Source organism: Pristiophorus japonicus, chromosome 5 (assembly GCF_044704955.1).
Source record: "Pristiophorus japonicus isolate sPriJap1 chromosome 5, sPriJap1.hap1, whole genome shotgun sequence".
NCBI classification, from domain to species: Eukaryota; Metazoa; Chordata; class Chondrichthyes; family Pristiophoridae; genus Pristiophorus; species Pristiophorus japonicus.
Genome location: NC_091981.1, coordinates 161,928,246 through 161,948,623, shown reverse-complemented (window position 1 = coordinate 161,948,623; position 20,378 = coordinate 161,928,246). Strand labels below are relative to the sequence as shown.

Here is a 20,378-nt window from a genome sequence, read left to right as displayed (position 1 = left end):
GATGGCATGATGTCGCAGGCCATGGCTATGATCTGTTTGTCCATGGAAAGGGTAGCCACCTGTATGGAGCATCAAAGGCAGCATTCAAATGAATGCATGCTTGCTCTGACCAACAGCTTGCACACTCTGAATGCCACCTTATGTAGGATAGATAGAAACCTAGACTTAGCCGTTCATCGCCCCACTAATGTGCAGAAAAGTGCTCTCCAGCTCCTTGCTAGCAGGGAGCTGCGGGTGGACCAAAGAGGGAAAGTAGTATGATGGTGAGAGGGAACATGAAAGTGGGAACTCTGCTCAAAGCACTCCCAGTTCTCCCCCGTTGCCCTTCCAACCTCCCACACAGTCGGAGCCCCACATGCTGCCTCGTGTCCTGATGGGCGCGCCTGCCGCTGCACAGGTGCAGGAGGAGCAGTCTTTTGCGGGGCCCTCACATGCTCCACAACCCAGAGGGCATCCACCAAAAATAACTAAGCAGTCAGAGCTGAGAAGTGAGCAGCCTACCTCTACTTCTGCTGAAGTCACAGGGATTGCACAATACAGAAGTGGCAGGAAGAGGAAGGTTAAATATCTCTAGATACACACGGGTATGCACATGGGTGTATTACAAAATGTTAAAGTTTCTGTTTACTTTTTAAGCCACATAAAACTATTTCTTTGCACCACTTTCCAATCTTGTCCATTTATGTCTGCTGCCTAGCAAGTGGCCTTGTAAGTTGGAGTGAAGTGTAAGACAGTACATAACTTCGAGCAATAGGTGTGTGTGACAGAAATGGTTTGATCATTTTAGGACTGCTTTCGGGTGAGGGGCCGGGGTGGGGTGGACAGTCGGTTCAGCATCTGGGTACTATATGGTGCAACCTAACTAAATTGTGCCATTATGAGGCCATCCTGGACCTCCTGGGCAGCAATGTACACCTCTGCTGGTGTCATGGCCACTTCAGGTTCCTCCTCCTCGTTCCTGTTCCTCCAGAGAGGCTCTGCACGCTGTGCCTTGCTTCTCCAGAATCTCCAATCCTTGCTGCTGCGCTGTGTAGTGCAGAGCGTGCAGCATACCACGATCATTCTGGAAACCCTGGCTAGTGCGCATTGAAGGGCTACTCCAGATCTGTCTAGGCATCTGACGCGCATCTTCAGCATCCCAGCTGCTTGCTCTATTACATAGCGCGTCGTATTTTGGCTTTGATTGTAGCGCTCTTCAGTCTCACTGCTTGGCCTCATCAAGGGTGCCATCAGCCACGTCTTCAGGAGATACCCTTCATCTCCAAGCGGCCAGCAAATCTTGGCGGAGGTGCGAAGAGCTGAGGGAGGGTGAACTGGCGTAGGATGAATGAACCATGACAGCTCCCTGGGAATCTGGCACACACATGAATGGATCTTTTTGTGGTTGCAGACAAAGTGCACATTGATGGAGTGGAAGCCCTTATGGTTCACAAACACTCCTGGGTGATCTGGGGGTGCCTTGATAGCCACGCGTGGAGTCGATGATGCCCTACACCTGTGGAAAGCCAGCTAGAACCGCAAAGCTGAGCCCTCGCTCAGTCTGTCTCGTTTCATTGATGACAAAGTGTACATAAATGCCTGCCTTCTTAAACATGGCATCGGTCCATGGGTGATCCACTTGTGGGCGACCAACTGCGAAATCCAGCAAATATCTCCTGCAGATCCCTGGAAGGAATTTGAGATGAAGAACCTGAGGGTGGTGGTCACTTTGACAGCCACTGGTAACGCCAGGTCCATCAGGTCCACTTGGCAGCAGGTCTTCCAGAAAGCCACAAATGTCTGCCACGACATGACACAATAACCTGAGCCTCCTGAGGCACTAGTGTTCAGTCATTCCAGAAAGCTAATCCTCTACCTATATATTCTGTGATGGGGGTATCGCCTTCTGCGAGCTGTACTCCAGTGCAGATCCCATCTCTCCTATGGAACGGCAGGTTGGTGAGAAGGTTTTGGTTGGTGTTATTGCTGCTGGTGCTCATCTTAGTCCTCTTCTGAGGGTCACGGTGAAACAGCATAAGCAGTACCCATGCTGATCTGAAGTTTAGATGCACAGAAAAACATAAGAATTAGGACCCTAGGATATAGGCCATCAGATCCAGAGGATTTGTCGGTTTTTAGTTTCTAACTACTTTTTCTCTACTAACCTTAATTACTTTAAGTTTCTCACTCTGATTAGCCCCTTGGTTCCCCACTATTTTTGGTATGCTTTTTGTGTCTTCTACTCTTTAGATACAAAATATTTGTTTAAAGTCCCTGCCATTATTCCCCATTATATTTTCACCTGTATCAGCCGCTAAGGGACCAACACAATTTTGCTACTCTTTTTTACATACTTGTAGAAGCTCTTACAATCATTTTTTATACTTCTTGGTAGTTTACTCTCGTATTCTATTTTCTCCCTCTTGATCAATTTTTGGTCATCCTTTGCTGGTTTCTAAAGTTCTCCCAATCTTCAGGCTTACTATTAATTTTTGCAACATTATAAGCCTCTTCTTTTAATCTAATACTATTCTTAACTTTTTTTAAAGTTAGCTACGGGTGGATCATTTTTCCCGTGAAGTTTTTAATTTCTCAATGGAATGTATACTTGTTGAGAATTTTGGAATATTTCTTTAAATGTCTGTCACTGCTTATCTACCGTCATACTTTTTAATCTAATTTCCCAATCTACCTTAGCTAACTCGCCCCTCATACCTATGTAATTGCCGTTATTTAAGTTTAAGGTTCTCGTTTCCGACTGAAGTATTACTCTCAATATCAATGTGAAATTTTGATCATACAAGTTGAACCTCCCTTAGCTGGCACCCTCAGGACCTGGCCTGTGCTGAATAAGGGATTTGCCAGATATGGGGAGGTCAGCGGCCCAAGGTTGGGGGGGGACGTCAGCGCCCCGGACAAGTCCGAAGTCTCAGCGGGCCGCAAAGGAAGTGTCGGCGGGCCCTCGGCGGGCCGAGTGCGGGAGCGGCCCCAAAGTCGGGGCATGCGCCCCCAGCCACCGGAATCATGCCGGACGAAGGGTGGTGCCGGATAAGGGAGTCCCGGACTGATTCTACTTCCTGATCTTCTGAGCCAAGATCCTTTCCAACCACTGTTCTTTTGTCATCCTTACCCCCGCTTCCATTCTGCCTGTCTTTTCTAAACATCAAGTGCCCGGGAATATTTCGTTCCCAACCTTAGTCACCTTGCAACCACGGCTCTGTAATGGCTATTAGATCAAATCCATTTATCTCTATTTGTGCCACTAATTCATCTACCTTGTTACAAATGCTTTCTGCACTCAGATAAAGAACCTTTAATTTTTACTTTTTGCCATTATTCCCTGCTTTCACCTTATTCACTGATGTACAATCTTCGAATGTAGTGAGAGTGACTTCCAAAAGTTGTAGAAATCACCTGCAAACACCTGAAAGCAAACTCTCAGCACAAATGGTATCAGCAAAAGCCTTTCCCTTAGGCAAAGCAGCAGGTGTGAGATTGGCGTATTTGTGATGTCATTTGGTTAGCCCCCTCAATTACGGCTGTGCTCTTGCCTTACTTTTATTGACAAGGAGTCAGTAAAAGCTCCAACAACAGGACTGTTAATAGTCTCCCAACTCCCTCTAAATTGGTTTAAATAGGTAACCCACTGCTCTAGAGGGAGTCTCTCATGTGCTGCCTAACGCGCTCGAGTTAAAGCTGGTGGGTTGAAACCGGCTTCCCGATGAGCTGTCAATTTCAGCATTTTTAACTGCCCGCTCGCTCCCAAACCCACTCACTCTTTAAAGTTAAAATTCAGTCCTTGATATCCAGTTTACATTATTAGAAGTTTATGGACATCCTTGCCCAAAAACTGGTCTATATGGTCCAAAACTGGATGGGTGGCAACCCACCCTGCCGCTTTAATATAGGATTCCCATAGCTCGTGGAAATCTGAAGCTTGTTCGCCCAAAGAGCTGTGGATGCTGGGTCAACTTAAACTTTTACAGCTGAGATCGTTTGGTAAGGGTACCGAAGAATATGAAGCAAAGGCGGTTAAATGGAGATTAGCCATGATCTAACCGAATGCCAGAACAGGCTCGAGTGGCTGAATGATCTACTCTCGTGTCTATGTTCCTCTTGGAAAGGATTCATTTAGCTCACCGCTCACCTCTAGAAGCATTCTAGATTAACCCAAAATATCACACAGGACTTATACAATCCAATTAAATTTAGAAAATCATAAACTAGGAGATTACTGCCACATACAGTATAGTAGGATTGGTTTGAATGATTTGATCAGTCATATTCAAATAGTTCCTCATACAGACGATGTATTACTGCAGTACTAAATATAGTGAGCAAAATGTTTACTTGAAATATAAAAACCTAACACTGGTCTTTTCAAACTTAAGTAGCTATATATACTCTCTAGCTCAGAGAGAGGTTTAGTGGAAAATTGTGTTCTTGTCAGATTAGTATACCAGTATTTCTTGTTTTCACAGTGTGAAAAACTGTTTGCATGCTACCTGGTCAAAACATTAGTGATATCCAATACCACTATTTTCAAGAGTGAATGCCAAATTACCAATTTACACAAGAACAAAATGGGTGCATTATACCATAAGTAAAGTATTAATTCTAGGTTGGGTCATTTACACTGAATTATTTTGCAATTTTACATGAAAGGATTTTTCAGCCAAAGCATTACTGCTCAAAATAAATGCTGAATCGGATTGCTTAACTCACTGTAAATAACAAGACCTCAGTCTATCAATACACTGGGCTGACTGGTATTTACAGCAGTTCTTTCATACAGGAATATAAGCTTCAGAAGTAATTGGTTAAAAACTTTTTTTGATTAAAGTTTCAGGATCCCAATGATCCATCGCGATGCCCTTTGGGTATCACAACAAAACCTGGCTCAAAATTAAAATTAAAAAGATTTGAGCAATATTAACGATATACATTATGTAGAATGTACAATAGGTTTATATTTCATACCAAATCTTTCTGATTTAAAAAAAAATAGCATTAACGTTCACTAATTTGATTATTTAGCTTTTCAGTCATAGAATTTATAACCATTAAATTAGGAAAGAAGTTAACAAAACTTAACCATCAAGGTCGGCTTGATGAAATATGGTCGGTGACTTGATTGACTACACCCTCATGGTTAATACTCTCTTCTACAGCTTGAATCCACTGACCATAGGAACAATAAGTACAGTGTGTACTCTTTTCAAGACCAGCAGTGCTGCCAACACCCCAAATGGCAAAGTTAGTAGTTAGAGATCGCTAAAATCATTTTTTTTTAAATATACAGAATTGATTTCCACTGCTAAATTCCTAGATCTTTTTTGCAGTAGTTAATGGGTAAAAAAGAAATTGCTCTCATATTTGATTTCCGATCTTTTTTTTTACATAAGAACATTAAGATTAGGAACCAAAGATTGGGTGAGAACATGCGTATGCATCGCATCTGTGACAATAGCATGCACATTTCATGTTGTACGTGCAGTGTTGACTTCAATGTTGAGGCACGCGTGCATCTCTGGACCCAATTTTCAGCAAAAAACATAAAGACTGCACAATTATGATTTGTTTTTTTATGGGGATCGGGATCTTTAGCTTCAGTTGTGAGGATATTATTCCTTGTACTGCAGTCTTGCATTCCTAGTTAGATATGCAGCAAGGAAAACAGCACACCGACACATGTTACTAGACTGATAATCTCCTGAAATCTGGGGTCATCCCTTGCTTGTTTTCTTGAGTTTTGGCGATGTAAAAAATTAAAAACTTTAAATAAAACTGATGTTCTCCAAATGCACCTGAGATTTTTTTTTTTAAGAGTTGATTTATTTTTCTCATTGATTTTCTTCCTATCTTTTTAAAAAAAAATGCTGAAAGTCCTCGTTTGGTGGTGGCTCCATGGCCTGCGACGAATCAAAGGCAGAACCCACTGGCCTGAAGTCAGTGTCGCACAAAGATCTCGCGTCGAGAATTTTGGATTTTCCGACATGTAGTTGAAATCAACGTAGCATAGTGGGAATCTCACAGCCTGAGCTGCTGTGACGTCAACAAGCTGTCTAAGCGGCCAATCAAAACGCAGAATTCTCTCAGACAGCAAACAAGGAAGTGGGTAAGTTCCTAAAATTCGAATTTAGAGAGAGCAAAACAAACATTGGAGCTCTCACATGGGGAAATGGAAAACCTGAAATAATGAACAAACTTTAAAAATTTTTTTCAAAGTTTCTTCAATATTTTAACTTTTATTAAAATGGATTCGACACTGCACAAAATTAAGAAATCGTTTTTCAGGGCCATGACCTTTGTTTAGCAGTCAATACGCTATTAAAACCCGAGTTACACCTAATCCCTTTGGATCTAACTTTTAGTGGGAAATTTAACCGTAATTACTGCAGAAGAGCCGAGTTTTCATCAGTGTTTGCCAAGGCAGGTGGAGGTTGCGAGGGAGGGGGGGGCGGGGCACAGTTCAGTCAATGGAGGGGCAATGAATGAGAGACCACAATGTCTGAATTTCTGCATTATGCTGCGCATGCACTAAATCTTGAAGTTGTGGTCACTTTCAAAGCTCAAATGACGACAAACACTGCCAGTTCACAGTCATCAGGACCACAAATACCAGGCCCATATACTGTCCCTGCTGTGGAGCAAAGTTAAGCAGCATACAGCAAACCACGATCAATGAGACAGACACTCTTTGTGGGTTGTATTGCAAGAAACCACCAGACCTGTCCAGGCAACAGAATTATTGATCCAGTTCTCCAATAGTCTGTGTGATGGATACAGTCAATGATACTCTGGACTTGAGGGAATTCCTGCAATCTGAGCAAATTCCAGAGTCCTATCCTGCTTTTTTCAGATGCCCATGGAGAACGGCAAAGAAAGGATGTGTCACCTACTTAATGCAAGCATAAACCGCAGACTGACTGATGTTACTGATAGTTACTGTGGCAGCCCTGAAGGATCTGGCGGCAAAGAATGTGTAGATTGCAGTGACCTTGGTAGCAACAGGCAATGCTTGGGCAGCTGGTTATAGATCTTGCTGCAGGAGGTGGCACGACTCTGACAGCATCCTTATGCACTGCTCCACAGAGAACTGCAGGTATGTTGTTCTGGGTCTATACATTCTTGGAGACTAAGAATTCCTCCGCAAGCTCTTCTCCAGCTATTTGCTCTCCCTCCAGCTGCAGCTGTATGTGCTGCTTCCTCCTCATCCTCATGCAGAGTGGAATTTCTAACAGGACACCATGATGAAAAAAGTGTATTGCCAGAAACCCCTTACAAACCTTTCAATGATTGAGAGAGCAGCTGAGGATCCCTTTAAATATCGCTGGAAATGGTGGCTTCCCAAATCGTACTGGCCATGGTTTGTGGGCAGGTTGAATTGGTGTCAGCAATGCAAAATGGCACCTGGATCAAGAAACCAACAGAGGACCATCATTTACATTCCTATTAAATCAATTCCTTGGAATTGAGGCAAGATTAATGGGCCTCTGATTACCAGTGTCTGTTATGTCACCCTTTTTGAAAATGGGCACATTAGCCCATTTCCAATTTACTGGTACCCTAAGTAAGCTGCAACACCCTCATAATAGCTGCTAGTGCCTTGCAAAAAGAGCGTGAACAAATTTGATGCAGTAAAAAGTACAATAAATCTTTATCAACACATTTAAATTTGTACCATTCCTTGTAAGAATTACTATTTTTACAAAATTTAGATTTACCTGAAGTGACCAATCCAAACAGGTTACAACTCGGTGTTTTGACCAGTGCTCATCATAAAACTGGCGATTGAAAGAAAGGTTCAACACAGCTTGAAAGTCTCTGTATAAAATGAAACAAAATAAAATTCAAAATAAAGCAGCAAAGCTTTCATTATGTTCACTGTCAAGATGCTATGGAATTTCCCCCACTTTTCTTCCCTGCATTCTACAAGCAGCCCTTGCTCATGTGGCCATTGCTCACAAGTGAGCCTCAAGCATGAGCTCCAACAGCCTATTCATAGGTGGAAGTTACAGCCAGATCTGATCCTATCCTCAACCTGGGGGTTAATTGATGGCCCCCAAGGAACAGATGCCCTAGCTGATTTACCCCTCCCTGTACTGAGGTACTGAGATTAATGCACTGTTCAGATTATTGATCCAGACCAGATCACCCAGCAACCCAGAATAGGCTCCACACTACACCAGTCAATGCATTTACCGAGGGAGCCATTAAGAGGATCTATCTTCCTATCTATTTCCATACTATGTATTCATGTAATTATTGTACTTATGAGGATTATTTCAATTAATCTAAGTGGAATGAGATAGTGATGGTTCACACACACTCCCACATGCAAAACTAAACAAAATCCAGGGCTTCAAGCATGTTCCTACAAATGAAACTTTCCTACAGGCAATTTACTTAATTACATGAAATATCCTTCTATGCAACAGCTGCATGTAAAACTACTGATTGTACTGATGCTACAATGACACAGGGAGTCACTATTTTTACCCAGAAAATCAAAATATATATTTTTTTAAAGTTATCAGCACTTTTAAATAATTGTTAGGTCTGATAAGTTGCTAGCAACTCAGTCTCTGGTGTGCATCCGAGAGAACACTTTACATACTGACAATTGCCCTTACAACAGTTGTGCCAGTTGCATACCCTATGGTTTAATTATATCACAGTTCCTCTGATAAATATATTAAAATTTCAAAATGATAAAACATACCCTTCTTTTTCATCCAACTCCTTGCCACCATAATCAAAGAAGAGGCTAGAATCTTCGGCAAGAGCACGTTCTATGATACGTATGTTATGGTCGAAGAAAATCAAAAATTCCTCTGAATGAAGGATTTGCTGCTTCTCCTCTTCAGTGAGTTCTCTCGGAGAAGCTTTAAAAAAAGGCTGAACATCTCAGCAATATTCAAAAGGACGAACATCCAATTACTTGATTATTAGAATATAGTCGACATTAAATAGTAATTATAATCCTGCCTGTTTCTTTCAAAAGTAGACCAGTTTTTATAGATAATTCCTAACATTTGAGATATTGCAGAGATATAGTTGTATACACTGCAATGTTGGTGAAAAATGATCAGAGATCTGTAGTTTTTTTTCCTCAAAAAAAGAATTACAATTACCAAGATTAATCAAGCAGATCACAAAACTGAAAAGCTGGCGTGGAATTCCTGCATATTTCTGATAAGAAATATACATTGTATATTATGTACATTATCCTTTTCTGACTTTTGTAGAAAATTGCAGCTACAGTTCAACAATGCAGTCTTTCATCTGGATTTGTTCAAAAGGTCTCTGAAAAATAACTTAAGACAGACTGTAGTGCCAAAATAGCTGGTATTATCTGCAAAAATAAGTAAGTACACTACTTTGTATTTACATGGATTACAGGACGAGAAACTGCAAAGACCAAAATTTTACACAAGTGAAACCTTTAATTATAACTTTACAAAATGTTCAGACAAGTCTGTGCAGTCTTACGGTTGCAAGAATCATTTTATACAACAGACAAGGCCATGGCACTGGAAACTTTCAATCTGCAGATAACTGTTGGAGAATTTTCAGGAAATTGGAGTTTTAATTATTTTTTAAAAATACAACCCTTTCCTTAGTGGGAATGTATTTAAAAATATAGATCCTGTTCATTGTAGAAATTATCCACAATATCAGATTCCTGCCGAGTACAGATTTACTAGATCATTCATTCCAAGCATTCACTGCACTGTGCTTTTCCACTTGAAATTATGCGGTCAAGTTTCGGGCCTGCCTAGAACGGCGCAGCTCCGACATCGACGCCCGTTTTTTGCGCCCAAAAGCACGTCAAAAACTTACATAGGAATTCTTGGCCTCCCTGCAGGTCCCTCTGAGCTTGGCGCGGCGCGCAGAGATCAGCTGGGGGCGGAGCCACAGCATTATGCCGATTCTGGAAGTGCATGGGGGGGGGGGGGGGGGGGGCTAACTCAGACCTGAGGACCTGAGTAGGTCACAAACATTGGCACTCGGCCATTTTTAAAGGAACTTGAAGAAAAGTGCTGATTTGTTTCGTGGAGCTCTGGAAAGGCTTGGGATTGGTGATTTTTTGTGCCTGAAGGAGTGCTTTTAGCAGCACTGTTGAATAAATCACCTGCTGAAATCAGTGAGTGCTGCTTTTTGCTGCTAAACTTCCAGAACAAGTGCTGCATAGGTGCATGCAAAATAAGGACTGTGTGTTTTGAAAAAAAAGAATGTCAATTCAATACAGCAATGGAACAACGTCCATCAAGAACAAAGAATTTCTTGCATGAGGAAATGGAGATTAGTTAACATCATTGAGCAGAGATGGCAGGAGCTGGATATCAGCAACAGAGGTCGCATAAAAGTGCCACCTAAAGAAATTAAGAAACACTGGAACCAAGTTGCAGAAGCTGACTGCGCAGTGGTGCATACCATGAGATCTGGAAGCCAGTGTAAAAAGAAATGGCACGACTTTGATCAAGTAGTGAGTGTAAGTAATATTTTCATTTTTTAATGTAATCATAAGTGTAATGTGATTATCTGTATGTCCCACCCTGCAGAAAGACGCACTCTGTAAAAAGTTTTATTTTATTCTTTGCAGAAGAAATTGGCCCACAACAAAAGGGAAGCAACTTGAACAGGAGGAGGCGTGCCCAATCTGCATCCACTGACACCCTTGGAACAGAGGGTAGCTGCTATGATGAGTCGTACATGGAGAAAAACAATCAGTACAGCATGCAAGGAAAAAGGCAAGTCCTGAAAATGCATCGTGACCCTTCAAATCAACCTGCTGCCTGGCCTGCTATGTGTGAGAGTACTCATGCCATCCATCCTGCCCTCTCCCTTGCTGTGAAACATTTGACTGTTCTGATATATTTTGCAGAACATGATGATGATGATGATGCCAACCCTGAAGATTCAGAACAAGAACCAGTAGAACCAGATGCGGACGATCCAGACTGGATGCTGGCGGCAATGACTGAAATGTCTGTAGGGGAGACCTTCCAAATTAATGTTTATGAGCCCACATTAAGGGTCATCAGAGTGTCAACCCCTTGCACAGATTCTGGTTACACCTTCCATGGTTTTGTTTCCGATGTTGCGGGTCCCAGTGGTGCTGGTGATATAATGGAGCAGTTTACACCCATTCACCCACCATCCCAGCTCACGGCTCGCACTCGAATTGTGCTGGATGCAAGACCCAGGGCCGCATCATCCCAGCCCGCACCTCCCACTCTAGTGCTGCCGTCTGGAACACCGAGCGTCCCACCGTCCCAGCCCTCGCCTCCCAATCTAGTACTGCCGTCTGGAACACCGAGCGTCCCACCGTCCCAGCCCGCACCTCCCACTCTAGTGCTGCCGTCTGGAACACCGAGCGTCCCACCGTCCCAGCCCACACCTCTCAGTGTAGTGGTGTCACGAGGCAGACCCAGGCAGAGGAGAAGGAGATTGGAGACACGATCTCCTGAGATGCAGCGTGCAACAGATGTGGCTTAGGTTGTGGCATTGGGTATGGAGACCAATGAGCTTACCCGATCACTCATTGGTAACGTCAGTGCAGTGGGTGAAGAGGCGACGGTCCTGACAGGAGAAATAGCAGTAATGACACAGGAAATTAGGGAGGGAATGTCCGAGGAAGTGCAATCGATGGCACAGGCCGTCAGGGAGGGCATGCAAGTGACAGCACAGGCTCTCCTGGAGATAGCTGCTGCAATAAGGGCACACAGCCCCGCCAATCAAATGACACCCCCATGAAGAAGTGAACATTCACTGAGATGTGGATGAGATGGTTGCAGCCTTTCTTTGCTGCTTTTGTTCTTGTTCTTGATGTAGCTGCAGTAGCGTTTTTCAAATTGAAATTGTTTTGTAAGTTTTGTAACTTTACAAGTTTATAAGTGATCTTCAAGAGTCATATTAAAAAGGAAAGTTTGATACAACAAATATTTTATTAGTGATGTTAGCTTTTCAATAAAATATTTTTTCATTAAAACTGAATCATGTTCCATTAACACAACACAACATAGGAACAACTCCAAAAAATAAACATGTCCATGCGCAACAGTTGTCGCAGAGCCCTCAGGCATCAGTAATTGAAGCGTTCACGGATGAGCTGCTGGTGCAGGGCTCGAGCAATCGTTAAAGGAGCACGATGGACGGCCCTCCTCCGACCTCGTGCTCCGGCATCAGGCACTTGCATGCTTTCCTGATCGTCGTTATCATCCTCATCCTGCTCTTCCACTATCATCAGGCACTGGACCCTCATGTGGGTCTTCTGGTTCCGCTACCAGCTCCTGCTGCCTCATGATGGTTAAGTTATGCAGCATGCAGCACACACAACAGTGAAGTGACCGACAATCTGAGGAGAGTATTGCAAGTGGCCTCTGGAATGGTCCAGACATCGGAAACACTGTTTCAAGATGCCAATGGTCCTCTCTATGATGCTGCGCGTCGCAATGTGCGCCATGTTGTATTAACGGTCAGCTTCTGTCTGTGTCACGTGCCAGGTGGCCAGGCCGTACCCTTTGTCTCCCAGTAGCCAGCTCTGCCCTACTGGTTGTTGCTCAAACATGTCAGATATAACACTGTCAAGTAGGATGAACGCATCACGAGTGTTGCCAGGGTATACCGCATCGACTGACATGATGCGCTGCTTGTCGTCACACACGAGCTGCGCATTGATAGAGTGGAAACCTTTCCTATTTCGGTACTGCTCAGAATCCGCCACAGATGCTCGCAAGGCTATGTGGGTACAATCAATGCAGCCCTGTACCTTTGGGAAGCCAGCAATCCTGAAGAAGCCCACAGCCCTGTCATGGATCGCTTGTGCGGTGATTGGGAACTTGATGAAGTCATTCCTCCGCGCATACAGTGCAGCCGTGACCTGGTAAACGCAGGCATGTATTACACGTTGAGAGATGGCACACATCTCCTGTTGTAGCCTGAAACGATCCCGAGGCATATTAGGCAAGTGCAGCTGTTACCTTCACTTCAACAGACAAGGCAGTCGGTGTTCTGCTTCTGGGCTGCAAATCTGCTCTCAGCATATCACAGATCTCAACGACAACTTCTCTGCGGAAACGCAGCCTTTTCACACAATCAGCCTCGCTCATGTCCAGGTACGAGCGCCTGGCTCGATATTGCCAATGTGGGTAAGGTCTCCTGCCCATCAGCCTATGGGTTATGACGTTCCTGGTGCGGTGAGCTCTAATCAATTCTCTCCTATGCAGTGAATTGCTGGCGAACCATTGCATAATCTGTGGTGTTGATAATGCAACACCCATACTTGAATTACAAATGTAACTTTTAAACTGGCTGGCTCTCCCTCCCGGTGCTTTGCACGCCTACCCTGTCTCCTGGCCGAACGGCCTGCAGCCTATAAAAATAAAATCACAGCTGTGGAGGCTGCTGTGTTGCCTGTGTGTGGCCCCAACCATGTCCCTCCCCTGTCTCCTGGCCGAATGGCCTCGGCCTCCTCCGCAGCTTGAAAGCTGCTTCCTGCCTCTTCGGCTGCCGTCGAGCCACTGACGTCGCCCCTGTCTCCTGGTCGAATGGCCTCAGCCTCTTCCGCAGCTCGAAGGCTGCTTCCTGCCTCTTCGGCTGCCGTTGAGCCACTGACGTCGCCCCCGTCTCCTGGCCGAATGGCCTCAGCCTCTTCCGCAGCTCGAAGGCTGCTTCCTGCCTCTTCGGCTGCCGTTGAGCCACTGACGTCGCCCCTGTCTCCTGGTCGAATGGCCTCAGCCTCCTCCGCAGCTTGAAAGCTGCTTCCTGCCTCGTCGCCTGCCGTCAAGCCACTGACGCTGCCCCTGTCTCCTACATGAAAGGCCTGCCTGAAGCACCGCAGCTCAAAGGCTGCTGCTGCTTCACACAGGTAGGAATATTCAATATTTTTTATTTGCTTTATTTATAAATTTTTATTCAGGATGGTTCTTTATTTGTATAAGTGAGACTATTGAATGCTTGTAAAACTTAATTACTTCCCTTCCAACCCCGCCCCCCCCCACCTCGTTCCCTACGCCTGATTTGTAACCTACGCCTGATTTCTAAAGTGCAGGCAAGGCTTTTCTGAGCGCACAAAAATCTACACTTACTCCATTCTAAGTTAGTTTGGAGTAAATTTTTACTGCCTAAACTTGCAAAACAGGCGTAAGTGGCCGGACACGCCCCTTTAAAAAAAAAACTGTTCCAAAATGAAACTGTTCTAACTGACTAGAACTGGAGCAAACTAAATACCGAGAATTGCAATTGCTAAGATACTCCATTCTAAACTAGTTGATCCAAAAAAATAGGAGCAACTCTGGCCGAAACTTGACCCCCTATATCACTTGTTGGAGCTCTTGGGACTTAAGTTGAAAAAAATCAGTTTAGTTAGCTGATAGAAACATTTTCTTAATATTAATTTCTTAATTATATTAATTGAGTATGTTCAAGTCTGATTTCGATAAATTTGTGTACTCTAGGGGAATCGAGGTATATGGGGATTGGGTGGGAAAATGGAGTTCCGGTCGAAGATCAGCCATGATCTTACTGAATGGCAGAGCAGGCTCGAGGGGCCGTATGGCCGACTCTTGCTCCTAATTCTTCTGTTCTTGTGTTAACTATCTTCTAAGCTAAGCACGGAAGTGGTAGTGATAACAATTATGTATTAAATTCAGTGGCCCAAAGTTTCCGCTTTGGGCGCAATTAGCAATTCGGACGCAAATTGTGCTCAAAATTGGACTCGTTTTTTGAAGCGACGTATGGTTTAAGTTTTCATAACTCTTTATATAATCACAAACATAAAATCTTCCATGAACCAGTGCAACCGGGCAGCATTTTAGAACGTAATTGTATATTATTTTCCTTGCATTAAAAAATATTCCTTGACATATTTATGAGTGGGAATCTGGTGCGGACTTATTAATACAGCTTAAAATGGGTTTATCACAAAAAATAAACATTCTTAATAAGAGTGTCTAGTCCGCCACCTGCGTGTAACCCGATTTTAAATCACTGAATACTGCTACTACTACTACATTCTCACATTCCTCAAAATGCTTTCTGAATTTTTTTCAGTTCTCATTTCAGTAACTCAAATTTCTCATATCCAAAATAAGAGCTTAAACAAAATATATTTTTTTTAAGTAACACATTTCACAATTCCAATAAATTTCCTTTTATGTAATTTAATACCTTCATTAAAGGTTTCATTATGCAGTCTGAGCATGTGCTGTGTATTAATTTCCCCGGATGCAAAAATATTACAGTCAGCTGCATTGACAAATATCTTTCTTTACCTTCTAGCATTTTCTGCTGAGTTACTTTTTCCAAACAATTAAAAAAAAACAAGAGGTTACATTTCAAAACCTTTACATAGAAAGAGACTCAATAGAAATGTACCTAACAAAGAGAGGTTGTGTGTATGTGGGAGAGAGAGACAGAAATAAGTGTTCTGTTGTAGCATTTGGGGGGAGGGAAGACAGAGAGAGAGAGAGAGAGAGAGAGAGAGAGAGAGAGAGAGAGGGAGGGAGGGAGGGAGGAGATAGAGACAGACAGAGAGAGAGACAGATAGAAGGAATGGAGAGGAGAGAGAGAGAGAGAAAGAGAGAGAGAGATAGAGAGAGAGAAAGAGAGAGAGAGAGAAAGAGCCAGAGAGAAAGACAGAAACAGAGTGAAAGAGAGAGAGAGAGAGAGAGAGAGAGAGAGAGAGAGAGAGAGAGAGAGAGAGAGAGAGAGAAAAGAATAAAGGAGAGGATGGAGAGGGGAGGGAAGGAGGGGCAGTTGGAGCAAAAAGAGGGGGGGGGGGGGAGCGGGAATGCGAAAGGATAACCGGAGAAGGGTGGAAGAGCCTGGGGGCGGGGGGGAGGAAGGAAGAGTGAGAGGAGAGAGCACCTACGAGAGGAGAGCTCTTGTTTCATGTTAATGGAGCTAAAGTCCAACTTCAACAATGATGCAAGACAGGAGGTAGCGAATCGGCTCCCGCTATACATCCTGCCCGATTTTCTCTTCATTGAAGTTGGTGAAAAGGAAAATTGGGTGGAGTGTATAGTGGGTGGTCAATTAGCTATCGCTCCTTTTGCGCCATGTGGAATTTAATTTAATCCCCAATGTTACTTCAATTTTCAAAGAACACATCAGTGTTCTATCTTAGATCTGGTCCTGTGTAATGAGACAGGAATAATAAATGATCTCCTAGTAAAAGATCCTCTCGGAATGAGTGATCACAGTATGGTTGAATTTGTAATACAGATTGAGGGTGAGGAAGTAGTGTCTCAAACAAGCGTACTATGCTTAAACAAAGGGGACTACAGTGGGATGAGGGCAGAGTTGGTTAAAGTAGACTGGGAACACAGACTAAATGGTGGCACAATTGAGGAACAGTGGAGGACTTTTAAAGAGTTCTTTCATAGTGCTCAACAAAAATATATTCCAGTGAAAAAGAAGGGCGGTAAGAGAAGGGATAACCAGCCGTGGATAACCAAGGAAATAAAGGAGAGTATCAAATTAAAAACCAATGCGTATAAGGTGGCCAAGGTTAGTGGGAAACTAGAAGATTGGGAAAATTTTAAACGACAGCAAAGAATGACTAAGAAAGCAATAAAGAAAGATAGATTACGAAAGTAAACTTGCACAAAACATAAAAACAGATAGTAAAAGCTTTTACCGATATATAAAACAGAAAAGAGTGACTAAAGTAAATGTTGGTAGAAGATGAGAAGGGGGATTTAATAATGGGAAATGTGGAAATGGCTGAGACCTTAAACAATTATTTTGCTTCGGTCTTCACTGTGGAAGACACAAAAACCATGCCAAAAATTGCTGGACACGGGAATGTGGGAAGGGAGGACCTTGAGATAATCACTATCAGTAGGGGGGTAGTGCTGGATAGGCTAATGGGACTCAAGGTAGACAAGTCCCCTGGTCCGGATGAAATGCATCCCAGGGTATTAAGAGAGATGGCGGAAGTTATAGCAGATGCATTCGTTATAATCTACCGAAATTCTCTGGACTCTGGGGAGGTACCAGCGGATTGGAAGGCAGCTAATGTAATGCCTCTATTTAAAAAAGGGGGCAGACAAAAGGCAGGTAACAATAGGCCTGTTAGTTTAACATCTGTAGTGGGGAAAATGCTTGAAGCTATCATTAAGGAAGAAATAGCAGGACATCTAGATAGGAATAGTGCAATCAAACAGACGCAACATGGATTCATGAAGGGGAAATCATGTTTAACTAATTTACTGGAATTCTTTGAGGATATAACGAGCATGGTGGATAGAGGTGTACCGATGGATATGGTGTTTTTAGATTTCCAAAAGGCATTCGATAAGGTGCCACACAAAAGATTACTGCAGAAGATAAAGGTACGCGGAGTCAGAGGAAATGTATTAGCATGGATAGAGAATTGGCTGGCTAACAGAAAGCAGAGTCGGGATAAATGGGTCCTTTTCGGGTTGGAAATCGGTGGTTAGTGGTGTGCCACAGGGACCGGTGCGGGGACCACAACTGTTTACAATATACATCGATGACCTGGAAGAGGGGACAGAGTGTAGTGTAACAAAATTTGCAGATGACACAAAGGTTAGTGGGAAAGCAGGTTGTGTAGAGGACACAGAGAGGCTGCAAAGAGATTTAGATGGGTTAAGCGAATGGGCTAAGGTTTGGCAAGATGGAATACAATGTCGGAAAATGTGAGGTCATCCACCTGGAAAAAAACAGTAAAAGGGAATATTATTTGAATGGGGAGAAATTACAACATGCTGCGGTGCAGAGGAACCTGGGGGTCCTTGTGCATGAATCCCAAAAAGTTAGTTTGCAGGTGCAGCAGGTAATCAGGAAGGCGAATGGAATGTTGGCCTTCATTGCGAGAGGGATGGAGTACAAAAGCAGGGAAGTCCTGCTGCAAATGTATAGGGTATTAGTGAGGCCGCACCGGGAGTACTGCGTGCAGTTTTGGTCACCTTACTTAAGGAAGGATATACGAGCTTTGGAGGGGGTACAGAGACGATTCACTAGGCTGATTCCAGAGATGAGAGGGTTACCTTATGATGATAGATTGAGCAGAAGGATGAGGGATGATCTTATAGAAACATTTAAAATAATGAAAGGGATAGACAAGATAGAGGCAGAGAGGTTGTTTCCACTGGTCGGGGAGGCTAGAATTAGGGGGCACAGCCTCAAAATACAGGAGAGCCAATTTAAAACCGAGTTGAGAAGGAATTTCTTCTCCCAGAGGGTTGTGAATCTGTGGAATTCTATGCCCAAGGAAGCAGTTGAGGCTAGCTCATTGAATGTATTCAAATCACAGATAGATAGATTTTTAACCAATAAGGGAATTAAGGGTTACGGGGTGCGGGCGGGTAAGTGGAGCTGAGTCCACGGCCAGATCAGCCATGATCTTGTTGAATGGCGGAGCAGGCTCGAGGGGCTAGATGGCCTACTCCTATTCCTAATTCTTATGTTCTTATGTTACGAGTTGAATTTTTAAGCAATCTATTTATCTCCACTTGTGCTTTGGTGACAGAAAAGGGACAGCCATGTAAACCTGTGAGACAGATTCTAATTTCTAACAGCTAAGAGTCAGAGGGAAAAAAAGACACAGAGAGACAGGCATATGAGCGTTTTTCTTCATTCTAATTTCGAAAGATAAAGCCCCTGACGAAAACAGGTAAGTGTGGAGGGAAGAAAGGAAGGAGAGAGAAGTGGAAGCCAAGAGAGAAACAGGTTGAGGGAGAGCGTGCCTATGTCCTCTCAGCACCCACCCTTGGAGAAAGAATAGATGGAAGGTTAGAAGTGAGCGACAGCGGAGTAAGGAGGAGCAGAAAGGACAGGGGTTTAGTGGGGGGGGAAAAGCACGAGTGGTTGGGGAAAGGTTCGGAAGAAAGCAGAGGGCAACAATTTGCCTGCAACCCTTATCTTAAGTACAGCCTGCAGACATTGGTGGCTCCTTTTTTGCCACACTATACCATGTCACTCATCACCCAAAAGAAGAATAAAAGACAGAGAAAAGCAGATGAGGACAAAGAGTTGAGAGAAAAGCAACTAAGAAAAAGAGACACCAAAACAGGGAAGGAGGGGAGGGCAGAGAGAATCAATAACACAAAGACATCAGTGACAATAAGACAATAACCATGCTCTCCATTGATGACACCACAGAATATCAACTAGTACTGAAAAATTGTACTTCCTTCTACAATGTACTTATAGTGAGCATTAGAAATTTTCAAAATATGGTGAATGAATTGAATCGTAGATATAATAAATTAATTTTGAGATAAAAGGAATGCAGTTTTTTTCTGAGCAGCCTCACAAGTCTATTATCCAAAGTTTATATTCACTTTTTGATTATATTTGACTTATGAATCATAAAGATTAAAACTTTTTATTGCCTTGAGTGATACATTTTAATTTTACCCTTTGACCAACTCAATAAATTTCACAATGTTGTGGTAAAAAAATGTTTTTTTTTTTAATTGGAGTACAATACTTGAAATTGCTTTTGCTTCAGAAACAAAATTAAATCAGACTGCAGTACTGTGTAAGAGCTTAAAGCATAGAAATTGGGCTACTTACCGCCACCCGTTTGCACCGCTATCCTGGCAAAGAATGGTGGCCTCTACTATAGTGTCCTTCTCTGGCGCGGGACTCGGCAGTCACCATTTTGGCGAGGGCCTTGCAGCGCTGGCCCTGGAGATGTAAATGAAGAGAGCGTGATGTCAGTCGGCATGCAACGCTGACTTGACGCCACGTCTGCAAACTTCGAACTTGGGTCCTCAGCTCGCTCTGAAAAGCAAGCGTTCAGCAGACTGAACGCTGTTAGCACTTCTTAAAGGGACACACAGATCTGGCAGTTAAGTTTGCATTTAAGCTTTTGGAGTGTTTTTTTTTGAAATAGTGGTTTTTTCACTTTAAATAGAGGCTTGCTGCCATACATTTTAAAAGTTTTTTTTAAGTGCTGCTGGATGCTTGCAAGGTCTCGAATGGTAAAGGATGGCCTCTGAGAAGACAGAAAATGCTGGAAATACTCAAGTCAGGCAGCATCCATAGAGAGATAAACAGAGTTTATGTCTCAGGTCAAGATGCTGCCTGACCTGCTGAGTTCTTCCAGAATTTTCTGCTTTTATTTCAGATTTACAGCAACCGCTTGCAGAAGGAAGATGAAAATGCAGAAGAGGAAGCAGAAGGAAGGATGTGACACAGACAGCCTCTTTCTGGGCAGGATATCTGGGATGAAATCATCTGCCTGCGGTACCAGTTACCACAACCCCAATTCTCCTTTCAACATTTGTCCTACACCTTACTTTCTCTCTGTAACTGAACATCACCATGTCCTCTTGGCCATAATGCTAAAATAAAAGTCACTACAAAGCAAACTTTCCAATCCAACTTTATACATCTATTCAATATGACATTAAGAT

At 43.3% G+C, this 20,378-nt stretch overlaps 1 protein-coding gene across 6 annotated transcripts in view; it reads right to left on the bottom strand.

Annotated features, from left to right (window-relative positions):
* The window catches only part of LOC139264489 (cytoplasmic dynein 1 intermediate chain 1), a 532,713-nt gene that overhangs the window by 141,513 nt on the left and 370,822 nt on the right, over positions 1 to 20,378 (bottom strand). For all 6 annotated transcript variants that reach the window (XM_070881048.1, XM_070881047.1, XM_070881049.1 and 3 more), the window contains 2 exons: positions 8,705 to 8,867; positions 7,707 to 7,806 (listed from right to left, as the gene is read on the bottom strand). In XM_070881048.1, coding sequence (XP_070737149.1) covers positions 7,707 to 7,806; positions 8,705 to 8,867 — 263 coding nt within the window. The remainder of the gene's footprint in view (positions 1 to 7,706; positions 7,807 to 8,704; positions 8,868 to 20,378) is intronic.